The sequence below is a fragment of the Myotis nattereri genome (genome assembly GCF_964212035.1).
Source record: "Myotis nattereri genome assembly, chromosome: 14".
In the NCBI taxonomy this organism is placed as follows: domain Eukaryota; kingdom Metazoa; phylum Chordata; class Mammalia; order Chiroptera; family Vespertilionidae; genus Myotis; species Myotis nattereri.
Window position 1 is genome coordinate 26,881,502 of NC_138089.1, and position 12,365 is coordinate 26,893,866.

The 12,365-nt window shown below is 43.9% G+C and overlaps 2 protein-coding genes across 3 annotated transcripts in view; both read left to right on the forward strand.

The window, feature by feature from the left end:
* Positions 1–287: 287 nt before the first annotated feature.
* Positions 288–1,747, forward strand: HRH1 (histamine receptor H1; the record flags this gene model as incomplete). Its single annotated transcript, XM_081106617.1, has 1 exon — positions 288–1,747. Exon 1 carries the CDS (start codon positions 323–325, stop codon positions 1,745–1,747), a length of 1,425 nt encoding a protein of 474 aa, XP_080962743.1. The 5' UTR covers positions 288–322.
* Positions 1,748–7,440: 5,693 nt separating this feature from the next.
* Positions 7,441–12,365, forward strand: part of ATG7 (autophagy related 7) — a 245,706-nt gene continuing 240,781 nt past the window's right edge. Inside the window, exon 1 of one of the 2 annotated variants that reach the window (XM_081105634.1) lies at positions 7,441–7,478. The gene's annotated coding sequence lies outside the window, so the exon portion shown is untranslated. The remainder of the gene's footprint in view (positions 7,479–12,365) is intronic. The other variant, XM_081105635.1, reaches the window with a different exon arrangement.

The window sequence follows — 12,365 nt, forward strand, 5'->3', positions numbered from 1 at the left end:
TGAAGGCAGAGATTTTTGTTTTGTTCACTGCTATATGCCAGGACCAATGCCAGGTATTCAATAAATAGTCATTAAATGAAGGAAGGCAGGAAGGAATGACTAAGGAAGGAGGGTGTATAGGCTGTAGGAAACCAGCAGTGTCTACTACCCCTGACCACATACAACCCCAGTTTGATCAATGTGATGAATGGTACTAAGTGACTATTGATCACCAAGAATCTAACCTTCACCTTGTGTCTTTCCTCCCAGGGAGTGAGCCATAGCTGGAGGTTGCTCTTTTGCCAATGACTCTCCCAATTCCTCCAGCATCTTAGAAGATAAGATGTGTGAAGGGAACAAGACCACCATGGCCAATCACCAACTGATGCCCCTGGTGGTAGTCCTGAGCACCATCTCCTTGGTCACAGTGGGGCTCAACCTGCTGGTCCTGTGGGCTGTGCGGAGCGAGCGGAAGCTACACACTGTGGGGAACCTGTACATCATTAGCCTCTCAGTGGCAGACCTGATTGTGGGAGCTGCTGTCATGCCAATGAACATCATCTACCTCTTCATGTCCAAGTGGTCTCTGGGCAGGCCTCTCTGCCTCTTTTGGCTTTCCATGGACTACGTGGCCAGCACAGCATCCATTTTCAGTGTCTTCATCTTGTGCATTGATCGCTACCGCTCTGTCCAGCAGCCCCTCAAATACCTGAAGTATCGCACCAAGACCCGAGCATCGGCCACCATCTTGGGAGCCTGGTTTCTCTCCTTCCTCTGGATTATTCCCATTCTGGGCTGGCCTCACTTTATGCCGCACAACTCAGGGCACCGAGAAGACAAATGTGAGACAGACTTCTACGATGTCACCTGGTTCAAGATCATGACTGCTATCATCAACTTCTACCTGCCTACCTTGCTCATGCTCTGGTTCTATGCCAAAATCTACAAGGCTGTACGGCTGCACTGTCAGCACCGGGAGCTCATGAATGGATCCCTCCCTTCCTTCTCTGAAATTAAGCTGAAGCCAGAGAACCCCAAGATAGGGGCCATGAAACCAGGGAAGAAGTCTCTCTGGGAGGTTCTGAAAAGGAAACAGAAAGTTGCTAGTGGTGGACCTGTCTCAAAGTCACCATCCCAAGATCAAAATGAGATGAAATCCTCAGGTGTCTACAGCCAAGAGGAGGATGAAGAAGTGGACAAACTTCACTGCTTCCCACTTAATATTGTTCAAACACAGACTGAGGCAGAGGGGAGTGGCAAGGACTACATAGCCATCAACCAGAGCCAGAGCCAGCTTGAGATAGATGAGCAGAGCCTGACCGTACACGGGGCCAGTGAGGTGTCAGAGGATCAGACCCTAGGTGATAGCCAGTCCTTCTCTCCAGCAGATTCAGACATCCCCACAGAGTCAACATCAGGGAAAGGCAAACGGAGAAGTGAGTCTAGCACAGGCCTTGATTATATCAAGTTCACTTGGAAGAGGCTCCGGTCTCATTCAAGGCAGTATATGTCTGGGTTGCAACTGAACCGAGAACGGAAGGCTGCCAAACAATTGGGTTTTATCATGGCGGCCTTCATTCTTTGCTGGAGTCCTTATTTCATCTTCTTCATGGTCATTGCCTTCTGCAAGAGCTGTTGCAATGAACATGTGCACATGTTCACTATCTGGCTGGGCTACATCAACTCCACACTGAACCCCCTCATCTACCCTTTGTGCAATGAGAACTTCAAGAAGACATTCAAGAGAATTCTGCACATTCGCTCCTAAGGGAGGCTATAAGGGGATGCAACAAAGTGACACTTACGATGTCCCTGAAGAAAATGGATGGTGAAGGCCTCTGGGTTGCCAAGTACCTGGGTTTTCTGGAGTCAAACGAATAGTATTAAGGGCTGGGTCATTTGGAAAGTTCTTAGGCACCATTGGGAGAACTGCAGATGGCAGTGGTCAGCAGAGAATGTACTTTGACTACAAAGCAGAATATTTCCAAGAGAATTGAATCTGGATGAGTACTCCTGCTCCTCAGGAAATGTGGGAGCCTCAGACTCTCATTGTAATTCAAACTTCCAGACTTGAGTTAATTGGCAGTTGAAAGGACTCGTGGGTAGAGTTCCACTGGAGATTTGAACTCTAGAGCCATCCTGGAATGGATCTATATGACTGTGCACACAGGCAGATAAATGCTGTCCCTTTCCAGGGGTCACCTTGAGAGGCATAACAGGTATTCCACTGTGACTGCCACTTCTCAGAATGCCTCTCTTTTGAGCCTCTTTTACAGCTTTTTCCAGAACTAATGTCTGAACTGCCCTAGAAATTCTGCCTTATTATTTCTCATTCACACGTCTCAGAATTGATAGAAAATTATGCAGCTTGCACACCCATCGTTTTCAACCCCAAATTCCTTTTAGCTATTTTTTTTAAAGATGATGAAAGCTGCCCACAAAGAGAAAAATAAATTTTTAATGGTTTCACATTTAAATTTTTTTTAATGGAATGAGAAAAGGAAGCCGTATTTCTTGGGTGTTATGCCAGGTTTATCTAATTAAATCCCCATCACACCCCACTACAGGAGGGTGGTGTAATGAGCGAAGCAAACTGAGCTGCCCAAGATCACATAACTAGTTATGTGAGACAGCTAGAATGAAACCCTGTGGGGTTTCAGCTCATCATAACACATTTTCTCCCCAAAGCAAAAATCTCTCTCTCTCTCTCTCTCTCTCTCTCTCTCTCTCTCTCTCTCTCTCTCACACACACACACACACACACACACACACACATACTTCCTGAGAGTGGTAGCAATTCTCAAAAGAATATGTTGTGAGCAGGAACAGCCAACATAGAATATGTCTGTGGCCATTGAAGATGATACTTTGAAGGGACAGTGTGCTATTTATCTGTGAGCTCTGCTGTGTTTGTCCTAAAGTGGTCATATTCTTTTAGAATCACATCTCTCAAGTAAAAACTAGCAAAGGCATGGAAACATACAGTTTTACTTGATGTTGATGTTACAATCTGGTGGTGACTTATATTTTAAGACGATGCTAAACTATAATATGCGTAGCAAATGGAGTGCCTGTACAAGCTGGCATTTTGTGTCTTGTGTTCTTGTTTGCATGATCTGTTAAAATGAGAGTTTGTGTTTTTTTTTACTTACTTAAAATATGATATTTAAAACAATACTGCTACAAGTTTGATTTATTTAATTCTACTGTTCTGAGTCTCTTAAATGAAGATGTATTGAAAGTACTGTCAAAGTTTACAAGAGCTCATATAGGGGTTCTCTTTGGTTTATGATCACATTTGTAAAAGTCTTTAGAAAAGGACCTGCTTTTCCAAACGAGCTTCACGCTCACTCTGCTTTGCATCCCCATAAGCTCTTCTTGCTCAAAACTGTGGGCGCTAAGGAGGTTTCATCCTGGTGTTAGAACCTGCAGCTGGTCTGTTTCCAGGTTAGAAGCTGTTTCTCGGAAGACCTGTGAATGCATCTTTCACTGGGATCCCTCAGGACCAAGGACCACCCAAAGAGACCGCTCTATACAGACAAATGGCTAAATGCTCATTATTTATGTTGATGAACAGTTAAGGCAACTAGTGAAGAGAAATGGTTATGAGCTCTGACTTTGGGTCAAAGGGACCTGGATTTGAGTTGGGCAAGAACAAGAAATGATCCGTATAAATTGTCAGAGCATAAAGAACAAGGTTCATGCATTATTGTATACAGTTGTTGTTGTTTTTTATAACGCTTGCAGTGTGGCTGGTACACAGAGGGTACTCATATGTAGTTTTCAAATATACTGAGAATATACTATGTGCTTTGTGCTTTACTACCATTATATAATTTAATCTTCATAGCAGTCTCATGAGGGAGATTTCCATGTTTTCACAAATAGGTAAACGGAAGCACAGAGAGGTTAAGGGATAGCTGTAAGATCTGATTCTGGAATGTGCTTCCTTTCCACAGTACCAACCTTCTGTTCCTACTCCTATCTGAATGATTGGATTAATGTTTGAATTAATGAAAGGTCTAAATTCATATGAGATAACTCCACCTCAGCACATTCAGCAAAGAATCAGTGCCCTATGGCTTGCACAAACTCCAGTTGAAACCAGGCTTTCTGCCACCCTAAATATTAAAATAAATACCTTCTAGGAGAAAGCTGTTATAGAGACTTTGATAAGCATTTTCTGATTAAGAAGCTCCTTTGGGTTTCTTTTTATGGGCTTAAAGCTGATGAGATTTAAGCCAATACTTCATATGGCCAATTTGCCAAATTTACCAAACACTGGTTTCTTTTTAACTTTTTACAAGGTTTATAACAATGCAAATAGTGTAGGGCTTTTAAGAACATTTTTCTACAATTGTTGTGAAGATATAGTAACTGATTCTCATCTTCCTTCATAGCCATATTGAGGAAGGTTCAGTATGCTCTGTCCCCAGTGCTTTGCTGCTACAGGGACAGCCTGAGTTGCAGAGAGGGGAGAAGTAGAGGTGAGAAGACTTAAGGGTAAGAGAAGGGGGAAGTGGAGGGTAGAAATGAGAGGAAACTAGAAGAGGTGGGGGAGGCAGAGAGTCAGAGAGGACAGACAAAGAGGAAGGGATGAGGGACACCAAGGGACAGAAGAGGAAGAGAGGGGGAGATGGATGTGCAGAAGGACAGAGAAGGGGAGAGATTAAGGAGCAAATGGAGGAGATAAGGGGCAGACAGATGGAGACAGGGGAGACAAAGGGAGAAACTGAGGATTGGGAAGGGAGACATAAAAGAAAAAGTGGCGTGGGTTACAGAAGAGAAAAAAGCAGGTAGCATGGTATTAATAAACTCAAGAGAAATCTACCTTCAAGAACAGAGTCTTCATTAATGTAGTCATAAGTTGAATTTATTCAAAGGAAGAATAAACCATCCATAGCTTTTGATAAATAGAAAACGCCTTTAAATGCTTCTTTGAGGACACATACAAGTACTTCTTGAACACTTCTTGGGCCAGGCTTTAGGATACAAAGGAGAACAAGGCAGACATGATTTCAACCATATGGAGTTACTATAGGGTTGCAAGTGACAGAAATCAGCTTTGTGAATGGCTACTGAGGTGTTTTGTGGAATCCAGGAATATTTTGGATGACCTTGCCTCAGAAAGAGTTTGAGCCAAGTCAGCCACAAGAACCTCAATAGAAGTTCCTTCTAGAATATTGCCATTGACCTATATGGTTTATTCTTATTCCTACTGTCTATGAGCATCAGTACAAAAGTCCAAAGCTCAGGGTAAAGAATTGTCCCATGTCCACCTCGGCTTCAATCAACGCTGAAAGAGAGGTGGGTGGGGGTGGGGAGCAGGTGGCATATGTGGTACCAACATGGCTGGAGGACCAGCACTTCCCAGAGGGGAAGGAAATATTATGAGTTGGGCAGAAGCTCCAAAAGGTATTAATTACAAGGATCTCAAAGTCCAGCTGGGGAAACAAGCTTATAAAGAACTAACCTCAACCTTCCCTCATATAAGCTTAATAGAGTGAAGCCTAGAGGTGATGGGTGTCAGGCACATAGGAGATGACATCCCTACTGTCTTTTTAAATTTATTACATTAAATTTACACAGTAAAATGCACACATTTTAAATGTAGAATTTTGACAAACACATACACTCACATCATCCCCATCTCAATCAAGATAGAACATTTCTAAAAAATTCTCATGCCCCTTTGCAGAAAATGCCTCCCCTTTGTGCCCCAGGCGACTGCTGATCTGACTTCTATCACTATAGATTAGTTTTGCTGATTCTATAACTTTACCTAAGTGGAATCATATAATATGTTCTCTTTTTCAGTCAACATTTTGTTTAAGATTCACCCACATTTCAACTGGATTTTGAAGTTGGAGAAAGGGTTAGACCATCAGAGGAAATGTGAGGGTATTGCAGATGGAGAAATAGCAGAGTGTGCTTAAAACACCAGAATTAATTTAGTGTGACCCAAGCATGCTGTCTGAGGGGTAGTGGCAGGGGAGGAAGCTGGTTAGTGAAAACAGTTGACAATGTTGAATTTTACTTGAGTCCTGTGCTCTTAAAAAACAGCAGTGGTTAAGAAATCCTCCCCAATCCAACACACACACACACACTCACTCACTCTTTTGTGCTTCTGAAATGATTTACTGCAAAGAAACATCAATTCTCATAACTTATGTAAGACTTATGGATATTTCCTTGTTTATCTGCAGCAAGGACAGGAACAGTCTTGAATTTATATTCTTTGCCTTATAAATAATTAGCTGAACTGCTTGTCTTCACTGATCAAACAAAAAAGTGCCTGTTAACCAACTTTAGTTAAGCTCCCAGACTCCTTAATGTTGACTCACTCACAGGCTGAAACTGCATACAACCCCTCCTGAGAACTGGCTGGCCTCAAGGTAAAACAGTCTGATTTACTACTATTAGATCAAACCACCCTTTCTTCCCACTTTTCCACACCCATTTTTTTTCTAGTCTTGTTCACTCTTCCCCACTGAAGAAACTTTTTTGCCTAACTCTCGAGACATTTGCAGATCTTTTGGTCAGAGTGATTTCCTATTGCAATATTTCCCTCCCTTGTTGCAATAGTCTCTTCCCTCTCCTCCCTCATTCTGTATAAGAATCCTTTTGGATAAAGTATCTCTTTACTAAGTCAAACAGGCTTCGATTAGAATCCTGGGCCAGAAGTTCTTTAACTTCAGCAAGCCCCTTAACTTTTCCTACCCTCCATTCTTTCCTATGTAAAATGGGAACAATAAAACACCTACTTTGTTGGGTCTTTGTGGCAATTAGAGATGTGTAAACCTGTAAACATGGTAGATAATCAACAAACTGTAGTCATTACTCTTATTATTATGAGTCCAAAGAGCTACATCACAGTCACTTTGTGAATTGCTTGATATATCAGATTAGGTTTATACTCACTATTGTATTTTCACATCTCTGCACCCCTTGGCACATAATATACACTCAATAAATAATTTAGATGAATAACTATCCAATTGAAAACGGAGAGCTATGAGAATAATGCCTGGTTTAGAAAGAGCAGGTGGGTCATTATCGAATATTATTGACCTATTAAAATTCCCATCTTCTGTCTCTCCACACCTATCTCCTAATGGTCCCTGGAATACATTTGATGCTGCCTCTACCAGAAAATAGAAATGATAATTCTTGTCATCCTCTGAAAACAACAGAGACAACAGTGGAGCACTTTTTTAAAAGCCTGAGGGGCATATACATATTCCCACATCGGATAAGGTGACTCCTCTCCAGGTCAGCTCCCACCAGGGGGCCTCGCCACCACCTGATGCTCCGCCTTCCCCAGGGCTCAGGTTCCTCCCACTCAATCCGGTGCTAGGGGCTCCTTTTCCAGACTGGTCCGCGGCTCCTTTGTGCGCATGCGCATCCCGAACCGCCAGCAGGCGGGGGGGCGGGGTCACGTCGCGTCATCGGGGCGCGCTCTACGGCGACGCTGCGGGGTTGCCGGAAGTTGAGCGGCGGTAAGTGAGCCGTGCTGGTGAGGGAGTCGCGGGGTCCTTTGGCGTTGGTCTTGGAGGCCCGGCGGGAGGGGGCGAACTCACCGGCGAAGGCCAAGGTCACGGAGGGTCTCAGGATCCTCCATTCCCCACCGCGTCACTGACTCTCGTTCTCGCTCTCCTTCTCCAGTTACTTCCCCTCCGACGCGGGCAGCCCGGGTCTTCTGACCAGGAAGGTCCTAATTTCCCATGTCAGTCCCCTGAGTCCCCGACAGGAGCGCTCCGAACCCGGGTGTGGGGACTCGGGAGCGGGGGCGCCGGGCTGCCGTCCCGGCTTCGCCCGGAGGTGCGGTGGGACTGAGCCTTCGGAGTGACGAGAACGTTATTTTGAAGCGAGGACGGCAAGTTGGGCTTTTCTGGGCTCAGGTTCTTGATTCCTCGGTTGGGTCCTGAAAAGGCATAACAGTCCAAGGGTTGCGAACTTGAATGCGTAGTCAGGTAAATGGAGGTGTAAGAAAGTGTCTATGTCATAAACAGAGGCAAACTTTTATTTTTGCTGAGTTTTGAGTTTTAGGAGCACAACGCTAGCGTAGAGGATGTTGGAGAAGCGAAACAAACTCCAGTGTGTGCACATGTGGTCAGTCTTGATTTTTTTAAACCCTGGCAACTAATACAATTTTTAAAAATTGGCAGCTCATTAAAACGTTTTGTGCAACCGAAACCAGGCATATCTGTAGCTGCCAGTTTGGGTCCCAGACTTCCCTTCCCATTAAATACAGTGGGGCCTTGACTTAGGAGTTTAGTTCGTTCGGAGACCGAGCTCGTTAAGGAGCTCGAGACAAATTACTCTGTCAACTCAGTGCAAAAAATCGGCCGAGAGACAGCTGGTATCTCAAAAAACTCGTTAGTTGGGACCCTCGTAAGTCAAGGCCCCACTGTTTTTGGATTTCTTCTGTGATACCCGCACTGGTTAAATTTCTTGTGACAGAAGCTTACTGCTGGCTACTCCTGTTTGGTCTCCCCTCCCCGCCCCCCAGCTCTGACTTCTAAAAAGTTGTAGGTTGAGCTGAAAGCGAATTACCCAGGAATTTCAGCTCCTTATCCCTCCTTCATGCTCCTAAGGATTTCACTTCCAGTTTATTGCCCACACATCTTTGAAAGCTGCTAGTTTGTCTTCCTCTTCCCACCTTTTCCTCTCCAGGCTAGGCTCTTTAATTTTATTTGAGGGGGGCGGGGGGGGCGTCAATTGGTTGTTCCACTTATTTATGCACTCATCGGTTGCTTCTTTGTATGTGCCCTGACCTAGGATTGAACCCACAACCTTGGTGTGTTGGGATGATGCTCTCACCCAGCGTTTCTCAACCTGTGGGTCGCGACCCCTTTGGGGGTCAAAGGACCCTTTCACAGGGGTCGCCTAAGACCATCGGAAAACACATATATAGTTACATATTGTTTTTGTGATTAATCACTATGCTTTAATTATATTCAATTTGTAACAATGAAAATACATCCTGCATATCAGATATTTACATTACGATTCATAACAGTAGCAAAATAACAGTTATGAAGTAGCAACGAAAATAATTTTATGGTTGGGGGTCACTATAACATGAGGAACTGTATTAAAGGGTCGCGGCATTAGGAAGGTTGAGAACCACTGCTCTAACCGACTGAGCTGTTTGGTTAGGGCTCATTTAATTTTTTTTTTTTTTTTTTTTTTTTTACCCACAGACAACTCCACAACAGCTGAGAATTTTGTTATGCACCACTGACATTGAGGCATGGAGCCTTCTTTTTAATCATGGGGGCAGCAGTGGTGGTGATAGTTAATAGTACAATACTTTTAATGGGTAGTAGGTGTTTCAGATCCTGATAGATGCTTTAAAAAAAGAAAGGAACATAGTAATGGGACGGAGAGTAACTGAGGGGAAGCAGAAGAAGCTTTTCTCTGAGGAGGTGACATAACTTCTCATGTCACATGAAGGCATCAGAGAAAGCTTCATGTGACATAATTTTGAAACCATTTAAGAAGTTAAGTATAGGGCTCATTCAACCACAGGTCCTTTTTCTGTTCCCAGCCAGCCTCTCATAATAAAGAATAAGCATAAGTATTTATTGAGCTTCTGCTATGCTTGGCACTGCTCCGCAAACTGGAAATATTAAAACAAGTAAGATACACCTCCCTGTCCTCAAGGAATTTTTTTCTTCTAATTCAAGGAGATAGACAACAGCACTGTTGTATGAAGCTTTTGTAGATGTTTGCTAGAGGAGGATTTAGGGTGCTCATAGGTCAGACTCAGGCATCAGGGAAGGCTTCTGTGAGGAGGTGTCACTTTGCCCAAGTCCTGAAGGTGAGAGGTGGGAAGATAGTGCAGACTCTGGGGGTGGTGTGAGCAAAGGGCTGTGGGTGACAATGCATGGCCTGCTGGTAGTTCACCCAAGTTGGAGGGTGGAGTTGTAGGATAAGAGGTGACTGAAAAGGCAAGCAGGAGACAGATCATGAAGGGCCTTGTGGGCAATAGCATGTTATGAACACAGACTTTGGAATCTCAAATACTTGTGTACCAATACGAGCATTGCTGCTGAACTAGTTTTGTGACCTAGGGCAAGTCACTTTCTAAGCTTTAGTTTTCTCATCCATAAAAAGAGGAAATATAAGCCCTCCCAAGGTTGATGTGAGAATTACATAAGATAAGTGTTATCCAGTTGGCTCTGGTAGATGACAAGACAATAAACTGTAGCAGTTAATATTGCCATGCAGAGAAGTTTGGACTTTACTTTGAAAGGGTGGTGCTGGAGAATGGGCACTGAGGGATTTTAAACAAGGTGACAGGCTCTCTGTTCTAAATTACCCAGGCAGCATTGTGGTGATTACATTGAACAGGATGGGACCAGCAGGGAGACCAGTCAGGGCACTGTTGCCGTGGTCCAGGTGACAGAAGGAGGCCTGAATCAAGGCAGTGCCTGTGGAGAGGGAGAAGGGTGGGTGGATTTGAAAGGTAAAGGAAGTATGATTTGCCGGACTGGTGTGACCCCATACAGGGAAGAGGAGGGAGAAAGGAATCAAGAAATTGGGGTAGGGGAGAATGAATCCTCTGCGTGGTAATAAGTAGTAACAGAGTTCTTTGATTAGAGTTCCTACATTATTCCTGACCTCTCAGATTGCCTCAGTCCTCCAGTTTTACCCGTGGAATAGCGAAGTTCACAAATGCCTTCCTCTTCTCTATCCCCCAATCCTTACTTATATTTTTCTCCGTGTAAGTAAGACCCAATTGTGATTCAAGGGAGAAAAAAATAGGTGGTGCCTTGCTACCAAGTAGACAATATGCACCTCCATGGTTTTGGCAGACTGGGTCACAGCCTATTCATTTGGTATCAGTCCAGCCCCAGAATGATTACCGTTGACATTACCTCATACTTTCTTCATTCTGATTACCCTCCTTTGAACTTGTTCTTGTTTGACAGTCTCTCTTTGTGTGGTGTAGAAAGGAAGTCCTCTTTCCTCAAGGAGTCTGGTCATGAAAAACAGGACTTTTTCTTGAGATAATCCAAGGCCCCATCTGGCTTTGTTGTAAACACACACATCACATCGTGCTCTTGACACTGTCACAGTGTCAGCTCAGTGCTTCTCATTTGTGCATGAGCAGCTGTCTTACCAGTCTCCTTGTCCTTCACATTTTCATTCCTCTCCCAGCCTCTTAACCGTGCCATTGAGTCTCCCAGTCATCAGACCTCGATGCTGCCAGAACTCCTAAACACTTTTCCTTCCTACTCTTTTGAATTCTCAGCACATCTGATATTGCCTGATATTCTTTCACATATGAAAAACCACTCCTGCTTTGTAGTATTTCTCTGGCCATTTCCCCCTGAGATTCCATTGTGGGCTCTTTTCCTCCTTTTGTCACTTAAATGCTAGTTTTCTCTAAGGCTCTGCCTTCTCTACTTTTCCCAGCTTCAACTCTCATTTATGTGCCAGTGACCCCTGCTCTACTTGAGCCTGGATCTCTCCTGAGTGCCAGCCCTCAAACTCACCAAGTTCAAAGTGAAGCTCAGCATCTCCACCAAACCTGTGATTCACCATTCTGTAGTCTCACTCATCCTCCTTCTTCCATTTAGTCATTCAAAATAGAACCCTGGGAGTCATTGTGGACTTTTCCCCTCTCATACCATCCCTCTGAGCCCAGGTAGTCATCAGAATCCTCGATATCGATTGACTTATCTTCGTCTTCTCTATTTTCTCTCCTACTGCCTTAAATCAGGTTCTTCTTACTTCCTGCCTATATTCCTGCATGGCCTCCAAACTGGTTGCCCTGCCTTAGCAGTCTGGCCCTCACTGGTGTTTGTGCCCTTTCTAAAATACAGATCTTTGCTAAAATACAAATCCCTGTTTCTCCAGTCTAATTTAGATACCCCTCCTTCCTCCTCCCATAACACCCTATACAACATCACATTGTACTGTCCTACTTTTACCCACAAACTGCCATACTGTCTCTCCTGGTCTGTCTAACCCTTAAAATTATTAGATCCTTAAAAGCAGGAGCCACAGCTTTCTTTGCCATTGAATCCTGAAATATAGCACAGGGGCTAGTACATAATATGATTGTTTATTGGAGGAATAACTAAATGGAAACTCGAATGACTTTGGCACATGTTTTGTTGATAATATTAGTTCTACTTTTGAGTACCGTGCTTCAGATACATTATTTTCTAATTGAATCCTCACAATAATTCTGTATCATATGTGGTGTCCCATCTTATACATGGGGAAATAGGCTCAGAGAAGTTAAATGACTTGCACGAGGTTGTGTGGCCAGAAACAGAAGTGGGATTTGAACTTGGGTCTCTTTGGCTTATGAAGAAGCTATGCCCTTCTGTCCTTGTACTGCCTCTAGTGTATCAGACTGCATTGTT